Here is a 21,834-nt window from a genome sequence, read left to right as displayed (position 1 = left end):
GCCCTGTTAGAACCCCGGCGGCGGGGGAGCCAGTCAGGCAGCGCACACGCTCTCTGCCTGAAGGAGAAAGTCATGGAAAGCATTTCAATATCACCAAATATTACCAATCCTGGCGGCAGGTTCCACCCTCGGTACCACACATGGGTTCACAGCACAGGAAACGCATGTCAGGCTGCGGGCGTCGCAAGGTTACAGTTCTTTGCACCTGCAGATGCCGCAGGTGTTTCAGTTATCGTGTGTACACACAGGCATCATGTCGTACAACGCTCTCACCATTAAAAAACCAGAAAACACAGCATACACCTTGGACAGACGGTACCATGTTTTCTCGCACAGGATTACCCCTGAATTTATCACTCTGCACTAAAGTCCATAAAAGCTTCCCGTGATTGTGGTTCCCCCCGTTAAAGCGCTCAAACAACCCCAGGCACAGAGTGAGGATACCCGCTGCCCGGCCCTGGAGACCCAACAGCAGGATCCCTTCGTTATCTCCAGACCTAATCACCACCTATACACACACAGAACTATACATTTGCAAATGCAAAACTCTGAAACCCTTCAGAGATGAAACGAATGCCAATCTAAGTGACACCCAAGCAGGTACAAACTTGTGTATTTCGTACTGCCTTCCACCTTGGAACAAAACTTGAACAGGTCTGCTTTGTACTGCTGTAAATTCCCCATAAAAGGCAACTTTTGAATATTGCTTTGTGTAATTTCCGCAGTCGGATGCACAGTTTCAGAAGCTGCAACGCCTACATGGGGCAGATTAATTTCAGTTAGCTGGTACTGTATCAAGAGCTAGAGCACGCTGCCAAGGGTGCCCAGTGGAATATGATATGAGAATTTTCATTAGCTTGTGATATTTTTACCTCTTTCGTGTAATTACGTCTATTTTTCTTATTAAAAGATTCACTCTATTTTTTACGTGGGGTCACTCTATAAAGGTGGAACAGGAAAGGTGCAATTATGAGTAATTACTCACAGTGCTCAGTTCAACAGTCATTGCTTAAATGATGTAATGTAATACAATTAATGTGCTAATAAAACTTGCAGCCAAAAAATTTTGCATAAATCTTTATCCATATCGCATTGGGATCTATTCTTCTGTTCATAAGGAACTGCAGGTGTTACCCGAAGACATGACTCTCAGCTACTGAAGTGGACCTCACAGCAGGTTCAGAATAAGGTGAATCTTTTTTAAAATTATTTTTAAACACCATAATGGAACATGGTTCTCAAAAAACTACAAATGCATGAAAACCAGCATAGAGAGCAGCTTAGAGAGATTATTGAATTGAGTCCTTGGTGAAAAAGTCACGTTGCTTGTGATAGTTTTAAAGCATTCACACTCCATCAATTACAGCTCACACCCCACAACTCAGGGTATCAGCGTACCAGTGATAATTCACGGTAACCACATCTCTTCCCTAATATAACCTCCTCTTGTTCTTGCATGTTTGTGTTTGCTGCCTTATTTAGAAGGTATTTATCTACACATCATAAACGCTTCAAGTAGCCAGGAAAACGCTTTGTGTTCAATGAGTCAGCTGCCGTACATGATTTTAACGAAATCACGGTATTCTCATCCAGATCCCATCAGCTTTCTGACCGACAGGAGACAGCGATTATTAACCCAAATCTTCAAACACAAACTCCCATTCGCATCTGAACTATCCCCACACCTGCAGAACTGTATTCCTAAATTCATGAGTGAAATGTGAGAGCCACAGCCCGATTTATGCACCAATAAACCCAGAGGCAGAGGCAATGCACCACCCACACGATTAACCCACGCTGCCACATACAGGACACGTTGTCATTTCACTTTATGATACGCAGATACCGTTATTTTCCGAAGAAACAAAAGCAAATGAAGGCAAACGTTGCCATTGCTGGATTACCTTCTGTTCTCATCTCAAATAATATTTTCTCACACCTTTGCTGTACACAGGAACATTTATTTCTAAGTTGTTAAAACGTCACATTCAGGAGTCTCTTCCAGTTTTGGTATTTTAAACCTTGCAATGCAACTTTAAATTCATTAATGAGTTCAGTTATTAATTCTGATTACCTGTTGCAGCATGGTTATATCTGAACCAGGGCTGAGCCATTGCATGGTACAATCACAAAGAGCTACTTACTCACACAACACTTAATGGACTACAAAGAAAACTCAGGTTTCAGTGAGACTCAAGATAATGTATATAATTTCTAGAATATCAAACATGTATAAATTAACCTGTCATATAAAGTACTGAATCTATACATTATCCAGGCTTCAAAATATCAGAGGAGGTTTAAAACCTGATTTTGAGGATGCAAAATCTTGCTACACATGGACTGAAATATACAACAGAGAAAACATCTAAAACAACGTATGTCATGTATACTAATGTCTATCTCCTCTTTAACTACAAAAAATAATATCCATTTCAACTTTTTATTATATTGAAGAACTTAAGGATTTTACAGCCTGCAGCATCAAACCACGAAGCAGAGAATACAGCAGAGGCCGCGGGATGACACCGACAGCAATTTATTCTCTGAAGACAAACTCACTCCAGCAGCTCTCAGCTGGCCAGGGAAGCGCATTTCTTCGTTGCTTTTCTACGGTCTCGTTATTCACGTCCAGAGAAGTCAGAAGCAGACACTCCCCGAGGCACACTGAACCTGAACTAAACATTCTGGACTCAGAGGCAGCCTCCATCAGAATCGTTTGGCTCCATGACATCGCTTGGGAGAACCCCCTCGACACAGCCTACTGCTGACTCCCCGTCCTCTGCCGCTCGAGCCACCGTACCCGCTCAGGCGATGGGCAGGGGCACGCTCCATCTTCACATGCTAAGATGAGAAAAATCAGTTTCAATGCCCAAAGGATGGAACGGCTGGTGCAGAAGGTGTCTGAACACAACCGATGCATCTACGGCACGGAGGACTTGCCAGACTTTACATCCTGCTGTATCAAAGGCCTGAAATAAAAAGCACCACAAAGACAAGGGTCCTACACAGAGGAAGGGGAAATCAAGCTCCTTCATGATTCAGCCATAATAGAAACACACGGACAGTGATTTCAGGCAAAATGTTCATGTGCAAAAGGTAAAGGATTTTTAAAACGCACTACTGACTTCAAATACTGCCTCCCACATCGGATCCTAAATTCCCATCGGTTCTGTTTATGGGGGAAATGGATCAGATCTCTAAAATCAGTCCTCTTGTTCAGGACCCAGCTATGAATCACTCTACCACTGGAGAGGTTTGCTCAACTGATGGCAGCGAAAGGTGAAATCTCCACAGTTTGGACTGTCATGCACACACAAATTTCTTTCCCAACACAGCTCTCAGACTGTTGGGGAAGGGCAATCTCCATTTCAGTTCACATCCACTTCTGCTTAACTGATTGCATGAATAACCAGAACGCAGAGACAATCTCATTAGCCAGCACCAAGCTCCTGGCAATATCAAGACTTTGTTAACAAATTTTTCACCTTTTTTTTTTTTTTTTCGCATCCACTTTCTAGATTCCTCTGCCTTCTCCCTGGTAACTGCCTTTGCATGGTTACAAACAAGGTTAATGTATGTTTCAACTTCCTGGACTAAATTACATGAAAGTCCACCCGTGCAATTTTTATGGGATGCCCCATGGCACATAATGCGGAAGATACAAGAATACAGGTGCCCGCTTGCAGGATTAAATGGCCTCAGCTGAGCTAGCGTGCCTTTTCCAGACAGCAACGTGTGTTTCTTAACCTCGTCTCGCTCTTAAAGTGCTGATTTCAACGGACAACTTGAACATGAGAAAGTCACGTTTGCAACATTTCAAAGCGTATCTAGTCAAAACCATTCCAAGCACAAGTAACAGCAAGCACACAGCCATCCTGCCAGGGGATTGCAGAGTTAATGATCCCCGAGGGGAGCTTTGGCACATGAGGGTCACGGGGTAAATACACCCAAACAGTCACCAAACCTCGGAGCCAAATTCTCATCTAGCAACCTACACGTGGCTCTGGCGGGATCAATGACTCTGCTTTGAAATCTCTGCATCTGGACAAAGCAGCACAATTCATCAGTGACACAGGTGACACAACGACAGTACAAATTGCTCCCTGTTGTGGGACACACACACCCATCTAACAGTTACCAACCCAGGACCCCTGCACTTATCCCAACTCCAAACCACGGAACCTGAGCAACACCGTGCCTCAGGAACTATCGACGTGTTACCTGAGGACGAAGGATGGGAGCAGCCAGAGATGGCGAGGGACACCTCGGAAAATGCCAGAGCAGAAGGACAGCCCCTGCTGTCGCACATGGAATATCTGCGCACAGTTAGGGCTCTGCCCTCTCAGAACAATGGCTGATTTCTTCATAGAGAGCATCACAAGCAGCGTAACCCCCCGATACACCCTGCACTCAGGGAACGGTGCCGAAGAGGAGACCAGGGTGAGGCTCCTGCCTGAGAGACCCAGAGCATAACAGAACCAGTCCGCTGGAGACATGGGAATGGGAGAGGCATGGAAAAGCCACGTGTGCCAAAGAGGCGGCTACAAGGCACAAACACTGAACAGAACTGGTGAACATAACCTACCCATGAATTTCAGTTTTAATCATTCATAAAAGAAGTCACTGACCAGCTCCAGGAAAATGAAATTGGGATCAAGAACTAATGACCACTGTGATACATTCAGACATACACATTCTGCAGTTTTTCAAGAGTAACTGTCCATCACATTTGATATTTTATAAACCACATTTATACAAGCAGTTGAGAGCCATCAAGCTTTGCATGACTATTTTTATTTTCCCGATCACACAAATGAAATGCCTTACAGTACAGTGAGTGTTTCAGTGCAAACGGCAGCGGGAGGTAACCTGCACGCCACAGAGCTGCTCACAGTCAGGCTGCCTGCTTGCCAGCCTTGAGGGAGCTCCCGGTGCCCTGCAAGAACACAGGTCACAGGATATCCTCCCCCCTCGTGTGCAGGGACAAACGGCCACTGCTGAAGTCCACAGCCCACCACGTCTGCAGGCACGGTTTCTACACTTATGGCTCAGGACAACTAAAAATATCACTCTACATATGTTTAGCTCAGAACCATCCAACAACCTGTTCAAGGACGGAAACACGCTGTCCCAGGGCATCAGGTTGAGCCGTGACCCAACGATGAGACGAGAGAGCGTCACCCGGTGCAGGGTGTCCGGGCACTCAGAGGAGCTGTGTGCTACCTGCACCGGTGCCGCCGCGGGGAAACACGGGCTTCCAGCAGCCTCCTGGTTCAGCTGGGAAAAAGAAAAGCTCTCTGATGGCCACGGCAGGTAAAATCCCCATCCTGCCCTCGATGCGTTCCAGCAGTCGTCTTCTCTCCATTTAATTGCTCTTGCAGTTTGACTTGTGCGCAGGTGTTTTTGCTCTGTACAGTTTTTTTTTAAATCAAGTAAAATTAAAAGGCTACTGACTTACAGTGTTCTGAGTATATGAGCAATCTCCTTGCATACCACAAAAAAAACCCCAACCAAAACCCACACCTGAGCAGCAGAGCGCACAGTCTAAGCATAACCAAATTAGATCTCATTAATGCCAGTCCGAGGGAGCTCTGTGTGTGTTCAGCTCCCAGTGGTTCTGGGAGGAGCTCCATGTTCCGGTGTAATTAGGAACAAAATGAGCGTAAGGTGGGCTAGGGAGATCCGCCACGGTTATAAATGTTCTCCCCTCCCTCCACTTTGTGCTGTGAAGTCTTTATCCGAAATTTAACCCTACTAGGCAGATATAAACTCTTCTGGAAAAAAAAAAATCACTTTTGCACCTGTTAAATGGAAGCTTTAAAGAAATAAATAAGTGATAAATGAATAAATAAATGGTGTATGAAACAGGCCTACATACAGGGCTCTAATTTCTGCTCTTTCCTTTGCCCCTTTGACACATTAAAGTTATTCAGCACGAGCACCGCCAGATAAGAACCGCTAATCACAGCTGAAGTAATATCAGGATTATCCTAGATGGCAGAAGCCATACTGGGGTATGTTCCCTGCAATACAAGGAGTTCTAGCAACACATTCTCTCAGAGTGTCCCTTACAGGAGATAATGGGGGGAAAAAAAAAAAAAAAAGCCATCACTGCCTTTAGACAAGAATAATTAAGGCCATTTCTCAGACAAATTCAACCCACTATATATGTTGGAAAAGTACTCTTATAGTAAGAAAACAATATATTTCTCTGCATCTTCACTAAGCAGCAAATATATTTAATTTTAAAAAGCCTAAAGGGAAGATATGTAATACTAGTTGCTTATCAAAATATTGGCAATATTTTAATAATATAGTGCCAAAGTAGTAAGTCTCCTGGAATATGATTTATTAAACTCAGCCAGAGTTACTGTTTGAAGAAAGCAGGTCATCATGAATGATGAAAATATTTGTAATCTCAAAGTGTGGGGAAACAGTTTACATCTTTCTGATACACTGGGAAGAAAGTGGAACAGCGTTCCAAAAAAGAGCAGGCTAAGGCTAAGCGTTCAAACCTGTATTTAGATGCCTCTGGACAGGTTCTCAGCTGATATAAACTGTCTGTTCCACTGACTTCAACACACTTCAGACAACCGGCCATTTTTGCAAATCTACTTCCTAGAAGGGGATTTTGGAAGCAATAAGGATGTCAGGAATACAAATGTTATTCGAGGCAATGGGACTGATGTTCTTAGGTCACAAGAACGCTTTTTACCGCTCCATTTTCAGGCTAACAGAAATAACAATCAGCACTTTCATCCAGCAAATTTCACATCTGAAAAAAGGTAACGGATTGTGACGTTTTCCATGTCTGAATATCTTTCTGAACCTGCTGAGATGGAACTGCAGAAACAAGCAGGGCCAGCTCTGCAGCCTTTCAACACGGCCAAAGCTGAGAAACATTCATACCTGTCTTAAAAAGTCAGAGGAACGCGATATTGAAACAGGGAACAGGAACAAAAGAACTTCACCTGGCAGTGTTTCAAACAATATTTTGCTACGTCACCAAAGATGCTCCTGGCATTTGCCAGCTTTTACACGAAAACGATTATTTCAGAGGAACGTCAGGGTTCAACACACCCACTGTATCTACACAAAAGCGATTAACCTGTATTACTCTGCTTACCTTCTCCATCGGGAATAAAGTCTCAGCTACAGGAGGGCACAAGAGTCGTAACCCTGTGCAGGTTTAGATACTTCTGATTTGCAAACTTAACCTCTGTGAAACATCTACTGTTATTTTATATGTATTCTGCCAAGGAAGAATCTACTCTACTGCACATTATATTCTTTTAAAAACAAATGATTGTGCTTTTTATACAGTGTTTATAGTGCTGCTTAGAAACTTTGATCCTTTGAGTCTCCTTATGCACAATCTCACCACTTTTAAGACACAACCAGCATAAATAAAAGTTATGAGTAACTTCACCAAGTATGTATTTATGATCATTACAATAAGATGAGACTGGACTGTTGTGCTTTCAAATTATTGAAGGAAAACATACCTATTGCCCTTTATCAAAGAAGATACTCAAGCATCGACAGTAATGTATTAGACAAAAATAAAAAGGTTTATTTTTCATAGAATTTCTGAGAACCACTCTTTTGTGGCACTAGAATGCACAGAAGTGCTGTTGCAAGGTAAATCGTGGCAGTTCAAACCCAGAGATTCGTTACAACTTGAGACATTTGCACGAAAAGCAGAACAGAAGATCACCAACTTCACATTCCATTGCCTCCAATGGGTAAGTCCGGACAATGATTTTTCAAGTAGAGTCTGAATTTTGACAGTAAACATACTTATTCACAGCAATTCTCAGAAAGAAGACTGTGTGGCTGAAACATATTGCCTGTATTTTCACATAGTTGTATTTTATTGCACATTTTTAGGCTTTCATTGCAATCAAGAATAAAAAACCCCACTGGTTTACATTTTAAGACTGAAAACACATCAATATAAATTAGCTAATTTTAACAAAGGGAAAAAAAAAAAACCCCACAATCCTATCATCGTCATCATTGCCATGAAGTCCTTTTATTCCTGACTCAAACCAGGAGCAGAATGAGAGGTATGGAGCATCCTGGCAATGCAGGAAGATTGCACTGAAACAACTGCAAACCGAGGGGACAGGGACCATTGGGAAATAAGTATCTTTCGGATCTGAAACAGCAAAGAACCACAGAACATTGCATGCAAAGATTTGCAAAGGAATATCAAAGCGCTGATCAACAGCACACATCTTACAGTAATTTGTGATTAAAACTTACCATTTCTGGTTGATTCCAGCCAGCTGACCTAACAACCACCAAAATCCTCCTTACGCAGAGAGCAGATTGCATGTCGCGATGCACTCAAGTTCGAACTGTCAGGACTGCAATGTGTGCTGTTAACTTTAATCTTTCCGCAATTTTCTGGTGAAAACTAAAGGTTTGTGACAGGAGGAGGCTGGATTGAACAGCCCGGGCAACAGGATGCACATCCCGGCGTGTCCTGCCTGTCGGGACACCCACAGCCCTGGCCACCAGGGAGACCCCTGTCCAAGCCCAAGTGCTGCTTTGGCCTTTCAGCAAAATGGGGAGCGATGTGTTTCAACCTTAAAAGGAGGCGAGAGAAGGTTCTGCTGGCTCTGATACTTTGGAAACTTCTCATTCCTACCCCTCCTGGCCAGCTGATCTCAGTTGCTGCCCTGCCAACCACACACAGCTCCGTCCCGTGTCCCGGCAGAAGGAACAGCTCTGTTCCAAGGTGCCAGCCTTGCCTCTGTGCGTAGAGACAAACACGAACATATCTCCCCTCAACTCCTCTTTTCCTAGATTAAGTAACACATTATTTTTAGGGCCCTCGCACATAACACCCTCTGCATTCATTATTTTTCCTATCAGATGAGGACCTCGGTTAGCTCATTCCATTTGGAGCTTTGCCAAACGAGGTCTCCTTCGCTTTTACACAATGTCATAAACGCCTCTTTGTCTCTGGTGAAAATGCTTTGACAAAGAACATTTGGCATCGTCATGACTCTATTAGATCGATGACTCATAGACATTTTACATCCTATTAACACACTCATCTTTTCTTCCAATATGATTTCTGACTGAAGAACTCCTAATTTATAACATAAAGTCCCTCGGTGCATGACCTTGCAACTCTACTATTAAATTTCACCCAGTTTTTAATTACTCTGGTCTTCAGAATTACGTAGTTCTTCCAATTTCAGAACTTGATCTACAATCTTTACTCTTCACAAAGCGAATGAATTCTGAGCAACAGCTGAAGACCAAGAGAAATCCTGTTTTCCCCTCGCACCAGCTGCCAGGGACCCACCGCTTTGGTAACGTCTCCATTGTGCATTATCTCCCAACAGCACGGTACTGCAGAAAAACAATAGCTGTAACCCCTACTGTCAAGAAAACCAAAGAAGAGATGAGAAGCCACAGCTTCAGCTGGGAAACAGTGAGTCATTAGGATGAGTACAACAAATACAAGTATTTTCTCATCAATTACCAGCACCTACAGATTCTCAGATACCAGTGACTCACCATTTACAAATGCGGTTTCTACAGTTTTTCAATTTTACAAATCTCTACCGAAAGAAATCCCACAAAACCCTGTAAAGGTGCTTCCTTCAGCCAAAACAGCTCTAAGAGAAAAGATCATTCTAGCTATGTTTAATTTACTCAAAGATTTTTAAAAAAATATAGGCAGGCTGCCTGTCTGCTTAGTGCAAGCAACAGCATGGGTACAGCTTCCAAATTCTTTCCTGAGATATGAAATACTCTTGATTGCTCTCAGGAATTCAATAGGATGTTAAAGTCCCAACAGGAGTGGCAGGTCTGCTGACAACTGTTGCTACAAAGAGCAATGAATATTTATGACAGAGCCTAACCTCAGAAAATATCAAATTCAATGTAAATTAATGAGCTTCCACAGGAGCAGTAACCAGACTAGGCTTAAACACAACTGTTAGATAAATTATAAACATTTGTTGTGACATCTGAAACATGCTCAGAACATTCCTTTCCCAACAAAGTTGTAAAAGCCACGAGTTTTCTCACTTGTCCTCTTTCGATGCACACCCCCATCCCACTGTGGGGGACTAAGCGAGCGGCTGCGTGGTGCTCAGTGCCGGCTGGGGTTACACCACGACACCCTCCCACCTCCTTGTCCCCCGTATGCTGCACGTGCCCCATCTTCTCTCCTAGCACTGACACTCAGGCTATCCTGCTACCTACTGCTCCTTTTCTGGTTTGTTTTTGCTATGTTGGTTCATAGTCTATGGAAGGACTGACTACAGATATAGACACAGTACGTATGTGTATATAGCATATAAGTGTATATACATACATGTATATTCTATACCTCTGCCTGTCTACATAAATACACACACACATAAAATGCACCGTTATATATAGCCTCTACAGATCTCTGCTTCCTAAGTGTGCCGGTGTAATTACGCTAGAAGATATTTTAGGCTTTACTGCTTCCCTCTTCTCTCCTGTGAGGGTTCTTCCACCAGCCTGAATATCCCGGTTCCCTGGACACCAACGCAACGGCATGGCTCTGGCGGGTCTTTATTACTAACACACAAACCAAGTTATACTCAACTTCCCAGAAAACGGTCAAGATGGAAATGAAAATATAGTCTGTACTCGTGTGAAGTCTGCCTCGTATAACTGCCACAAGGGGAAAAAAAAAACCATAAAGAATGCCAGGATTTACCCAGCTGCCCTTGGGTAGAGGGTAACAACAACGTTTCCTTTTCAATAATTGGGATTTACATCAAATTAAAACACAGACTTTTGTTTTACACTTCTTTTGTGAGAATATCAGAATGTGTTTGGAAGATGTCCTGCCTAACAGCACATTTACTAAAACTAAACATCCAGCAAAAGGGCACGAGGCCCAAACTGCAGCCAGAAGGGAAGCAGCCGAACCCAAACCCGATGGCAGAACACAGCTCCTGCCGCACGATGTAAGGCTGACTCATCATCATGGAGAAGTTGTTTCCTACAGGGTAGGCAGCACAAACATGACTTCTGTATTTGTATCCACTGGGATACAAATCATTTGAAATAACTTTCCAGAAAGAACTAAGGGTTGGAAAAAGTTTCTGTACCGATATATGTTAACACAAACGGGAGCGCTTAGTGCCTGAACTCTCACAAATTCAGTAAAACCCACTTGCCGAGCAGCGGGAAAGCATAGTGGTACTTTATATCGTTTCCATAACTCCTCAGAGAAAATTATGAAATATCCTGTGCAGCAGAGTGGTTGGATTAATCACACAAATCAGAAAGTCCCTGTCAGACCCTTTGTGGTTCTTACAGGGTGTCCAACAGTCAACAAAGGGCAGCCCTACAATGAAGGACAGGCTCTGGAATTCACAGCTCGAGGTATTTGGTAAATGCCTTCCAAACCATCACCGCAGACACCGCTAGCCTAATCGTTAATTATTCACCAGGTAAAAAAATGCCTCATTGTGCAGGTGTCCCAGCACTCCAGTTTGTACCGGGGTGAGACAAAGCCATAGACACTGAAGCTACAGTTAAGAGAGGAGGAATCAGAGAAGAGGGTAACGGCGGTATGGAAGGCAGCTACCCGCCCTGGAACGGGAACCCCGAGACAAGAACGGGAACCCTGAAGGCAGGGGCACACACCAGGCGTGCACACACACCCACACACCTATCAGAAGCCCATTAACTCCTGGTTCACCACCATGATTTTAAACCAGCTGAATAGATTTGGTAAATGGTTATGCAATGCCGGGGCAGGAGAGGGGCACTCACCCCAGCACCCACCCCAGCACCCCCGCTGCACCAACGCCAGCTCCCAGCAGCAGCCGTGTGCCAGGCAGAGGCAATGCTGGGGGAGGAGAGGGGCACCCACCCCAGCACCCACCCCAGCACCAGGGGACCGGCAGAGCACTTCCACCCAGCTGCCACTGTCCTGATGGGTGGGGGGGCCTGCAAATCGGGGGGACAGTATAGGAGCATTGCACAGGGAGGTATGCATGCTAACCCTTGTATTGCCAGCTGGTATAGACACAGCACCTATAGAAGGGAGTGTGTCATTACACATCTTCAGTTACCATTTGTATGTATTCATACGTGTGTGTACGCTTCTGTATATGCATGTGAGTAAATACATATGTGTTCTGATATACAACTGAAGTGTGCAACTAACTTAAACGGTTTTTTTTCTTATAAACTTGAGAAAAATCTTAAAGTGGGGTGTTTGCTGTTTCCCTAGACACAACAGATGAAAAGTGCAGCTGTGATCACAGGTTACAGCACTGAACCCAGAGATGCCGACACATCCACCGATGTTCACCGACAGCACCCACACTGGTAACATCCAACAACCCACACGGATAATGCTGAACAACCCCGACAAGCACGCAGACCGCGCACTGCTGAGGGTGAGGAAGGAAAGGGGGAGGTGCTCGCTGGGTACCCTCCCAATGTTATGCTCATTTTATCCTTTCTCAGGATGGCTCTGGACAGGTACGAGGAAATTAATCGCAGTGAGAGGTCCTGCACATCGGCTAAGCAAGCTAAATTGCTGCTGGGAGAAGATCAAGACACTTAAAGAAATACAAAATCATCTGCAAAAGGATGTGAGAAAATCCAAAGCCAAAATGGCAAAGAAGAAAATACAGGAGACTTAGAAGACATCCTTTAAAAAAATTAAAACATGTCCAAATAAGGAAAATAGAAGAGAACGGTCAACTATAAAAGGCCAGAAAATATCCTCAGAAATATTTGAAAAAAGGCATAAAGAGTAATAACAAATCTTTCTTCGGGCACCTCAGGAGCAGGAAGCCTGCCAGAGTCTATGGAAAAGATCTAAAAGGAATGCTCAGTGAAAAAAGAAGGTCAGACCAGAAAAACTAAGTTAACTTTCTGCCCTTGGACTCCAGGTTGGGCAGGCTCCCGTGCTGCGGTGCTCGCCCACAGCAAAGAGCTCAGGCAACAGGCACGGGTGACACACAACACCTCTCACACCGTGCTTCAGCGCCGGATGACAAGGGTGTAACTAACACCGTAACGATGTTTAAATCATTCCAGGATGAGCCTGGGGAACTACAGCCCAGTGGCTGCCAACGGTCCCAGACCAATTAACAGAACCTCGTTTCAACAACAGAGTAAGGGGCTGTGCAGAGGAGTATGACACACGGGGGAAACCCAACACAATTCTTGTGATGAGCAGGGATGACTGAAAATCCTTCTGGAGTTTTTGGGAAGAGCCCAGAGAACAAAAGAGCTGGACAATGACGCCTGCCCTCATCGCCATGAGATATCCACAAAGGTCCTTCACTGACAGTTCTTACCCTAAGCGGCTATGTGACCAGAGAGGGTCTTCCCACAGAAAAATAAATGAGCAAAGACTGGAAAATAATACCAGCTTTGAACGAGTGGGGAGCTGGCAAGAGCCAGGCTCTGGGCTGGGCGCACGCGGGTGAGTTTGCTTCAAAACGACACAGAAAAGGATGGTGATGGAAAGAGGTTCACAGTCACCCAGTTACCCAGCTCCTGCTGGGTGAGGGGTGGTCAGTGCCACCAACAGCACCGGGGGCAAGAAGGGCCCTCGGTGGGACCCGTGGGACTCTGCCGGCCTCCTTCCGCAGCTCTCCAAGGGGTTCCCCCCAGCAGCTCCCCTTTTTCCACATCCTCCCATCCAGCTGAGCTCCAGCCTTACTCAGCAGGACCCAAAGCTGGGAACAACATCTCTCCACTCTGAGAAATCACTCAAACACAGAATAATTAACACTGGAGTACCAACCGCCTCATTTAAAACCCGCTGAAGGTAACGGGAATCTGTCCACTGATTTCAGTTGTTTCAGTTTGGTTTTGTTTCAGTTTGGGTGCAAAACGACCGAAAACATCCCTGGCAATGGGAGAGCCTCGTCTGTGGCTCAGGGGGTAGGACTGCAGAACAGAACGCTACGGAGCTATCAGGAGCCACCAGCTACTACACAGCAATGTTACATGTTCTTACAGAGAGTGAAGATCAAGCTCATTTTATCCAAACAGAATAATAAAAATTATCTGAGTTGGCTCTTCAAGCCCAACTCCAGCCCCGCGATCCAGGTGGTAACATTGTTCAAATGGAAGAAACTTGGCCAGAATCTCACAAAAGCTCTGAAACATTTAACAAAAAATCAAGAGAAAAAACCCTTTTTTTTTTCTATTTTTGCTGCAAAAATCAAAGTGTTAATAAAACATTAAGAGTTATTTGCAATATTGGCCAGAGATTTCCAAATATTTCCAAATGCTCAGAAGACCCAGGAAACCGGTATCAATAATAATCTTGAATCAAAGAACATAAGAGAGAAAATAAATTACTGGTTTTATAAAACCATATTGTGAAGCTCTACAGACTAAACACACAAATACCTTCAGTATGTTAAAAATATTTGTAGGCCAAGTAGTATTTTCTGAAGAGGAAGTTCTGCTGCCAGAAAATTGGGACATTTTCATTTGAAGAGCAACGTGTCTCCAGCCCAGTACGGAACAGCAAGAGACCGTTATGTTAAACGGTCGGTGTGCTTGTCAGGAGCAATCAGAAGACTCTTCAAAGCAGTTTATGAACAATGCTTCACTAATTTCCTCTCAGAAAAGTGTCTGGGAATACAGTGATATGTTTGGACATGGTTTAGATGCTGTAAAATTATGTCAAAAAATGTAACGAAGGGAAGTTCTCATTTTTTAAAGCGAGGTGTATTAACGAGGGACACTGGGGAGATCCGTGCTCTGGTTGGAGAGCCACCTTTCAGCCTGCTATAGTCAGCAGTCACTTAATCTGGCATTTCTGTAAAGAATTTTAGAACATTTTGCATTCAGTTACTATGGTTACATATTACAACAATCATGACTGTTGAGTTCATATGAAATGTAGGAAAATTAGAGCTATGGCAAACACAAAGCACATTTAATCCCTGTTTACGCCAGAACGCTAAATGTTTCCTTTAAAAATTCTTTATACATATACTTCACAGCACAGAACAGATGCAAAGATCTGCTTTCTGATAACATCTTTTCAGTTGCACTTTCCCTGGTAACAGTACTGAGCACAAGTTACTTAAAGCCGTCGTACAGTACATTTCACGTCTATATAAAAGCCAAATTACAATATTAAAATTATTTCTTTGCCTTCCTCTTCATGTCTTTTCTTACCTTAGAACTACAGGACAACCTACCAACATAATCAGGTTTCCTTATTCGTGATGTATCTAATAAAAACCTTTCAGCACATATCTGAAAGACCTGCATCGCCTGGTTTGCAACCAGACCGTGCAATATATTCTGATTTACATCACTGCACTTGTTTTCCTGGCTGCAGGTGGCTCTATTGTAGACACAGTTTTCTTCTCACAATTTTCCTTATCAGCTGAGCAAATCAAACAGCCTGCTATGTCAAGTTTTCCTGTCTCCCTGGAAAGCCTGAACGACACACCCACAGCGCTTCAGCTCCTCCTGCCGCATCACCGTGCCTGCGCCTACCCACCGCCTCACCACGCTTTGTGACCTGTTCACTCCTGTCTATCCATCACACCCTGCACCTTTTTTCCTTGCAGAGAAAACTGCCCTAGAGGACAGGAGAAGCCCAGATCCCACATTTTTTTGATGCAAAAATGACCATGTCCACTTTTTTCCCTCTTACTCTTGCTTTATTTCACAATACAGCTGTCCCTTTTATCTACCACTTTTAAGGACAGCATCTGCATAAGCAAAGTCTTTCCTTTCCAGTTCATCTCAGCAGCATAGAGCAAAGCCTCCTGCCAGAGCAGAGAGCAGAGAACAAACGCGCCTACAAACAACGTTTCCCCTGGTTACAGGAATCAAAGAACTTCCTGACTTTCAGAATCGTGCCGTGGGAAAAGTCACGCTCAGGCGCCTTAACAAACCCAGTGGTACTGAAACCAGGGGTATGAACCTTACAAACACTTGCCAAACTTGACAAAATTTGCCTGCTAAACACCATGTATCAAAAAAACAAAACAAAAGAAAAAACAAAAAACAAAAAAACAAACAAAAAAACCCCAAAAAACCAAACCATATTGTTATTAGTAAAAACAACACAGAATCCCAATCCTGCTCCTACTGAATTCAGTAACAAACCTGTTATCATCTTTGGTGGGATTAGAATTAGACCAGAAATATAAAAATCAAAGTTATTCTGTTGTGGAATTCCCATTCTTCCATCTGAGCACACACCAGCACCTTCTGCGTGCAAGACCGTGCAATTCCCTTCTAAAAGCGGCGGATGTTTAAGAGACAACACGTACGTACACAGCACGTGTATGGCCTTTTGGATGAGAAGGGACTCAAAGGCTGCTGTCCCGAACAGCTCTCACTTTTAAGGGCAGAAAACCACTTTGGTAGCAGATTGAAGCTTTTTTTGGTTGCTTTTCAAAACAGTAAATGTAACTCAGAACAGAGGAAATAGAGTTTCTAAAAAAAAAAAAAAAGTTTTCCACTGCTACCAAGAATATTGCCTTTAACAGAACAACTAGCTTTCCCTTAAAAAAGGAAAGTGATGTGGATAAAAGCCCACAAGAAGTAGTGAAAATGTCACTATCTCCCATTATAGGCAAAAATCTCCTGTGTAGGAGATTTTCATAAATGCATCCTTGCTAAAAAGGGCTAAAGGGCTTTTAAAACGAGCTAAATAACATGCAGTTCAATATTAGCAACATTTTCTAAATACAGTCTACTGCCACCACTGTAAGTCTCACTTCTAATGGGGACATACAACCCCCGTTTCTAACAATCCCCAAATCTGGGGATATATTTTCTTTGGTTAGGATCCCTGCTGCAGAAAATTCTATAATGCTGCTCTGAACACAAGACCGTATTCCTCGCTTTATGCAGTGCAACTTTCTATATTTATTTTTCATTTCTTTACGGTTTCCTTTTTAAAATACCATTAAAACGTTGGTAAAATTACAGCAACAAATTATAGCAACTCACTTTATGGTAAATTGTACCGAGAAACACCAGCAAATTGACATTTCTTCCACATCCTGTTGATACATTTCTAAATAGCGTCATAAACCAACAAATACATTTCACTTCTGTACAGGTCGTATGGGGAGACTGTTCTACTGAGGTTTCATTGAGCATGTTCCCAATACACCAGATTGCTTCTTGATGAGAAAAATACCGGCACACAATCACTGACCAGGGTTATCTCACGTCTTTTTCCAAATTTTTTTACATCTCGTATTTGAAAATTTCATATTACAGATTTTGGATACTGAGTTCCAGCGAGCTGATGTACCAGTCTCCATCTCCCATTGTATGTTCACCCTTTGCTATCAGCTTTCAGCAGAATTTCTTTAACCCATGGGAAAAACAACTCTTAACAGAAATTACTCTACTGCGTTGCTAACAATAAAAATAATAATAAAAACTGGAAATTTCAGGTGAAAGAGACTAATGTAAATATTCAGTCACTTACTTTGGTAGAGTTTTCAAGTGATTTTCTCTTAACTCCAAAATTCGCAATTTGACAAGTCTAGAAAATACATTGGAAAATAATTAGTTCATTCAATGACTTACTTCAGGAATCCATAACAATGGTTTGAAGTTACTTATTTCAACAAAAAAAAGAGTCCAATTAATTGCACAATAGCAAGATGTCCAGTTATTGGGAGGATGAATACAATACAAAATGTATTCAGAACCAATGAGCTTCATGTAAGGACACACCTGGCCCTGTCTGAACTCTTCTGAAAAACTTTGACATCTATCAGTTGTTCACAGTAATTCAAAACTATTTTTATTAATTATCGAAACCAAGGCAAATATAGTTAAAGTTAATTTCTCTCAACCATTTCCAGATCTATTAAAGGATAAAAAGCAACTGCTATTTAGTTCACAGCTTTCTTTTGCATGTTTTGAGCACTGAATTCTACAACTCCACCCAATTTTCCCAATATCATGCTCTTCCAGAAAACTCTGATTTTATCCTTTTCCTACCAAATAAAGCAGAAAACCTTTCAAGTCCTACAGTTGTGCTTAACCAGGACTAAAAAGAACAACTATAAATGAGAAATGTGGAGAGATGTTCCCACGATGCTCAGGTAGGCTCCGTTCCTGACTTCATTCACGTGGCTAAATGAGACTAAAACAGACTAACCGAACATTGCTGCACCAGGAGATATAGAGAAAGCACTAAAATTCGGAGAAGAGCAACAAGGGAGATGTGGTTAAAGAGCTATGTGGGGCTAGTTAAAAAAAAAAAAAAAAAAAAAGAGCAATGTCTGTGTGCTAATGTGGGAAGCCTTGGAAACATGGCAAGGATTTGTAAAATAGCAAATAGATAATATAGGAGCAGAATAACAATAAAGGACCAACAATCACAACTGGAATTAGTGTCATTTTGTTTAGACAAAATATGCATTTGTAAAAGAAAAAAAAAAAGTTAGTGCTTTCTGCTAAAAGATTTCGGATACTAGACGTGTTCTTAAGAGATAATGAATACCAACACCACACACCTGATCAACTGCAAGGTGTTTGGTAAATCCATTTTCCCTTGCCATTTGAACATAATGATTCCCAACTGCAGAAGCAGGCTGGTTCAGGATTTACTCTGATACTCATCAAATGCAAACAATGACAATTTTTCTTCCTCTTTCTTCAGCTAGGATTTTCTAAAAGGTATTCCAGCGTGAAGCCCAGACTCAGCTTGGGGGCAGCAATGGGCCCATCACGTCAATGCTGATAAAGCAGCACTTTCTATTCTCTCTCCATGCCTCAGCCTATCAATGGCATTTCCAACACAGATCATGTCACCTGAGTATGCATTTTGGACCGTGAGTTGATGTTCCCAGTTGAACAATAAAATACACACAGGGTAGCTGGATGGAGCAGGAGAAAACTACTACTAGGTGAATTCTGCAACACCACCATGGATTTTCTCTGTGAACCCTTTGCTTTCGGAGCTGTTCGCCCAACTGGACAACCCGAGGGCAGCAAGGCTGACCACTCCTCACCAGCCCAACAGAGCTACAATAACCTTGACATTGCCGCCAGACCTGTGCAGCGGGAGGACCCACGGGCTTCTGCTGCCCTCTTAATGGCCATGGCAAATTGTGCTAACTTGGATTTCCCCCCCTCTGCTTTGTCCTCATCTAACACTTCTTGGCTCCGTTTCTGCTGCATTTATTTTTACTCCCATTCTACATCCTCTCTGCCCTGCTGTCTTTTGAATCTTCTCTCTTGTTCTTGCTTTCACATTTTTCCTTTGGTTACTCCGCCATGCTCAGTCATTTCTTTCTTCCTTCCTGACTCACAACACTTTATCTTTCTGTTCATTTTTCAACGGCCATAGACCCCATTGTTATTCTCTACCTTTGCCACAATTTAATAATATATTTGATCAAGGACAGGCCTCTTCTTCAATTTCTATTTCTTCTCACCTTCTCCCTGATTCACCAAGCTGCACCACTTCATCATAAAATTCTCGATGACATAACATTCTCTCTAACAATAATTCATCAAAATAGGGCTGGTTTGGTTTTTTGTTTTGTTTTGGTTTTTAAAAGAATACAGGTTTAAAACGGTCCCTTAAACCCTAAACCGGGTTCATAGGAAAGAGCGACGTGCTTTGGTGACTAATTCTTACCTTCCAAAGTTAGCTGGAAGAAACTCCAAAAAGGCATCATTTAGATAGAGCTGGGTCAAATTTAGAAGCTGTGTGAAGCCATCTGGCAGCCTAAAAACACAGTTAAAAGCTTAATGCTCACACCGAAGTTGCTATGGAAATAATAACAATGTCTATTTAGAAAGAGAAAGATGACTTTCTCTCTCACCTTCTTTTTCTACCCAAATTCTCAAGAAGAACTTGTTACAGCCAACACTGGTGCCTGTTCTCATCTTTGCCACATTGCTGTAACCAGGTGAAATCCAAATTCCTGGCACATTCAGGCTCCATCAGCCTTTTCTCCCTTCCTAGCTGGGGGTTGTAAGCCAAAGGTGTTTTCTTTCTTTCTATCCTTTTTTTTTAATTTTAATGGAAATAGTAAAATTTCATCCTTTCACCTCCTTCACTCCATTTCATAAATCACAGGGTTACAACACAGATTTTTTTTTTGTTACTACTATTGCAAGGTTTTGGAAAGAATAAGGGTTGCCAAGGTCCCAACCACGAGCTGACGGTACGTGAGGATGCAGCGTGGCTTCCTTAACAAATCATAAAACACGAGCCCCGTGTGTTTACAAGGATGCATCATATGGACCGCCTTGCCAACTCCTCCTTTACCGTGTGGAAAGACACCACACTTGATGCATAGTACACAGACCTTTCCATAGATACATCAACCTTGGATTTCAAGCAATTAAAAAGAAAGTTAGATCAATCCTGTAAATGAACTTGATACAATGCCTTTATATTTAGTTCACTTTGTGTAAATTTCCCACACTTGCAGTACAGAAACACGAGCCACTGATACTCACTTAGAGACCGGATTGACACTGGCTTCAATAATTGTTAAACACTTACAACATTTAATATTTTCTGGAAAATCTTGAATTCCTAAAAAAAAAAATTGAAAAAATTATTATACACACATAGAAAACTATTGAACTTTTTTGTTCATAAATTAGTTCATTTGGCATTTTCAGATCAGACTTAAGCTATAAGAGGAAGAATATTTTAGTATTAATATTTATTTTAGTACTGATATTTTAGTATTATAGTCTAGAAGATGATACTTAAGCACTGAATAAATACACCAGAGCAGACAAAACGCCTTGTACTAAAACTATTATGCTAATACTCCATTTATATAATCTTCTAGAGTTAAATAGTGGCATAATTTGTACTGATATTTCTGCTTTTCGTTTCTTTCCGAACTGCTTATCTTTTTCTTCTTTGCCTCTCTCTTCTCTTGGGAGAACACACATATAGCCCTCAGGCTCTAAGCCTATACTGATAACAAATTTCTCAAAATTTTCAAGAGTGCCTGAGCCTCATTTTCAAAACAAAGACACTTAAGTTCAGTCATGCAAAGGCTTTTTTAGGCACACAAATATGTAAATGCATAATTTGGAAATGCACATCAGCAAATTAGTCACTGGCTATGTAAATCCTGGTAGCTGTTTGCTGGCAGCCTTACAGGCTTCAGTACATTACCCAAGAGCCCAGCAAGTGCTAAGCCACCTTGGAAAGCAGAATGGTTCATCAGTCCACTGATAAATGGACTCCCACGCCTAATTCTAACGCTTATCAGTCATGAGTCATCACGGGATACTATGCTAAAGCAAGCCTTTTTTGTTGCCTTTTTTTTTTTTTTTTTTTTTTTTTCCTCCAGAAGAGTAAACAAGGTAGATATCTACCCAGACTTCTCAAAAGTGCCAGGCAGGAAAATAGAACATCACCTAGAAAAAGAGCAAGTTTTCTACAACGCGAGTTTGTTAATCACTAGGAATTAAAACTTCATTATTGTTCATACGTATTATGACTCTTTAAAATACTTATCCTTTGGATTTCTTACCATTTTTACTGATATCGAGTTCTTTGAGATTAACTAAGCTAGCAATAGTGGTTGGCAGGCTGGAGAGGTCGTTGTCTGGTATACTCAGCTTGCGTAAAGCTTGACAGTTGAACAGTTGCTGTAACATAAAAAGACACTTTGCAGTGTTTCAGGAAAAAGATCCGGTTGGGATCGTTATATCTACACAGAAGCAAAACCATATTTATTACCTAAGAATTCAATAATCAACCAATATTTGGAAAAGCCATTATTTGAGAAGCCATTCTTACAGGTTGCTGGGTCTCACAAACACAGCCTGTACACACCTGACAAGAATAATCCAAACAGCTCG

The 21,834-nt window shown here is 42.3% G+C and overlaps 1 protein-coding gene across 1 annotated transcript in view; it reads right to left on the bottom strand.

Moving 5' to 3' along the window:
* Positions 1–21,834, bottom strand: part of LOC104470518 (leucine-rich repeat-containing protein 7-like) — a gene marked incomplete at its 3' end in the record, with an annotated part of 34,524 nt that overhangs the window by 9,610 nt on the left and 3,080 nt on the right. The window contains exons 2-5 of the mRNA XM_010085509.1: positions 21,504–21,621; positions 20,464–20,542; positions 19,634–19,723; positions 17,465–17,521 (exon numbers count right to left, since the gene is read on the bottom strand). Of these exons, the coding sequence (XP_010083811.1) occupies positions 17,465–17,521; positions 19,634–19,723; positions 20,464–20,542; positions 21,504–21,621 (344 nt within the window). The remainder of the gene's footprint in view (positions 1–17,464; positions 17,522–19,633; positions 19,724–20,463; positions 20,543–21,503; positions 21,622–21,834) is intronic.

Source organism: Pterocles gutturalis, unplaced genomic scaffold (genome assembly GCF_000699245.1).
Source record: "Pterocles gutturalis isolate BGI_N339 unplaced genomic scaffold, ASM69924v1 scaffold6296, whole genome shotgun sequence".
Classification (NCBI taxonomy): Eukaryota; Metazoa; Chordata; class Aves; order Pterocliformes; family Pteroclidae; genus Pterocles; species Pterocles gutturalis.
This window is presented reverse-complemented; position numbering and strand designations above follow the sequence as displayed.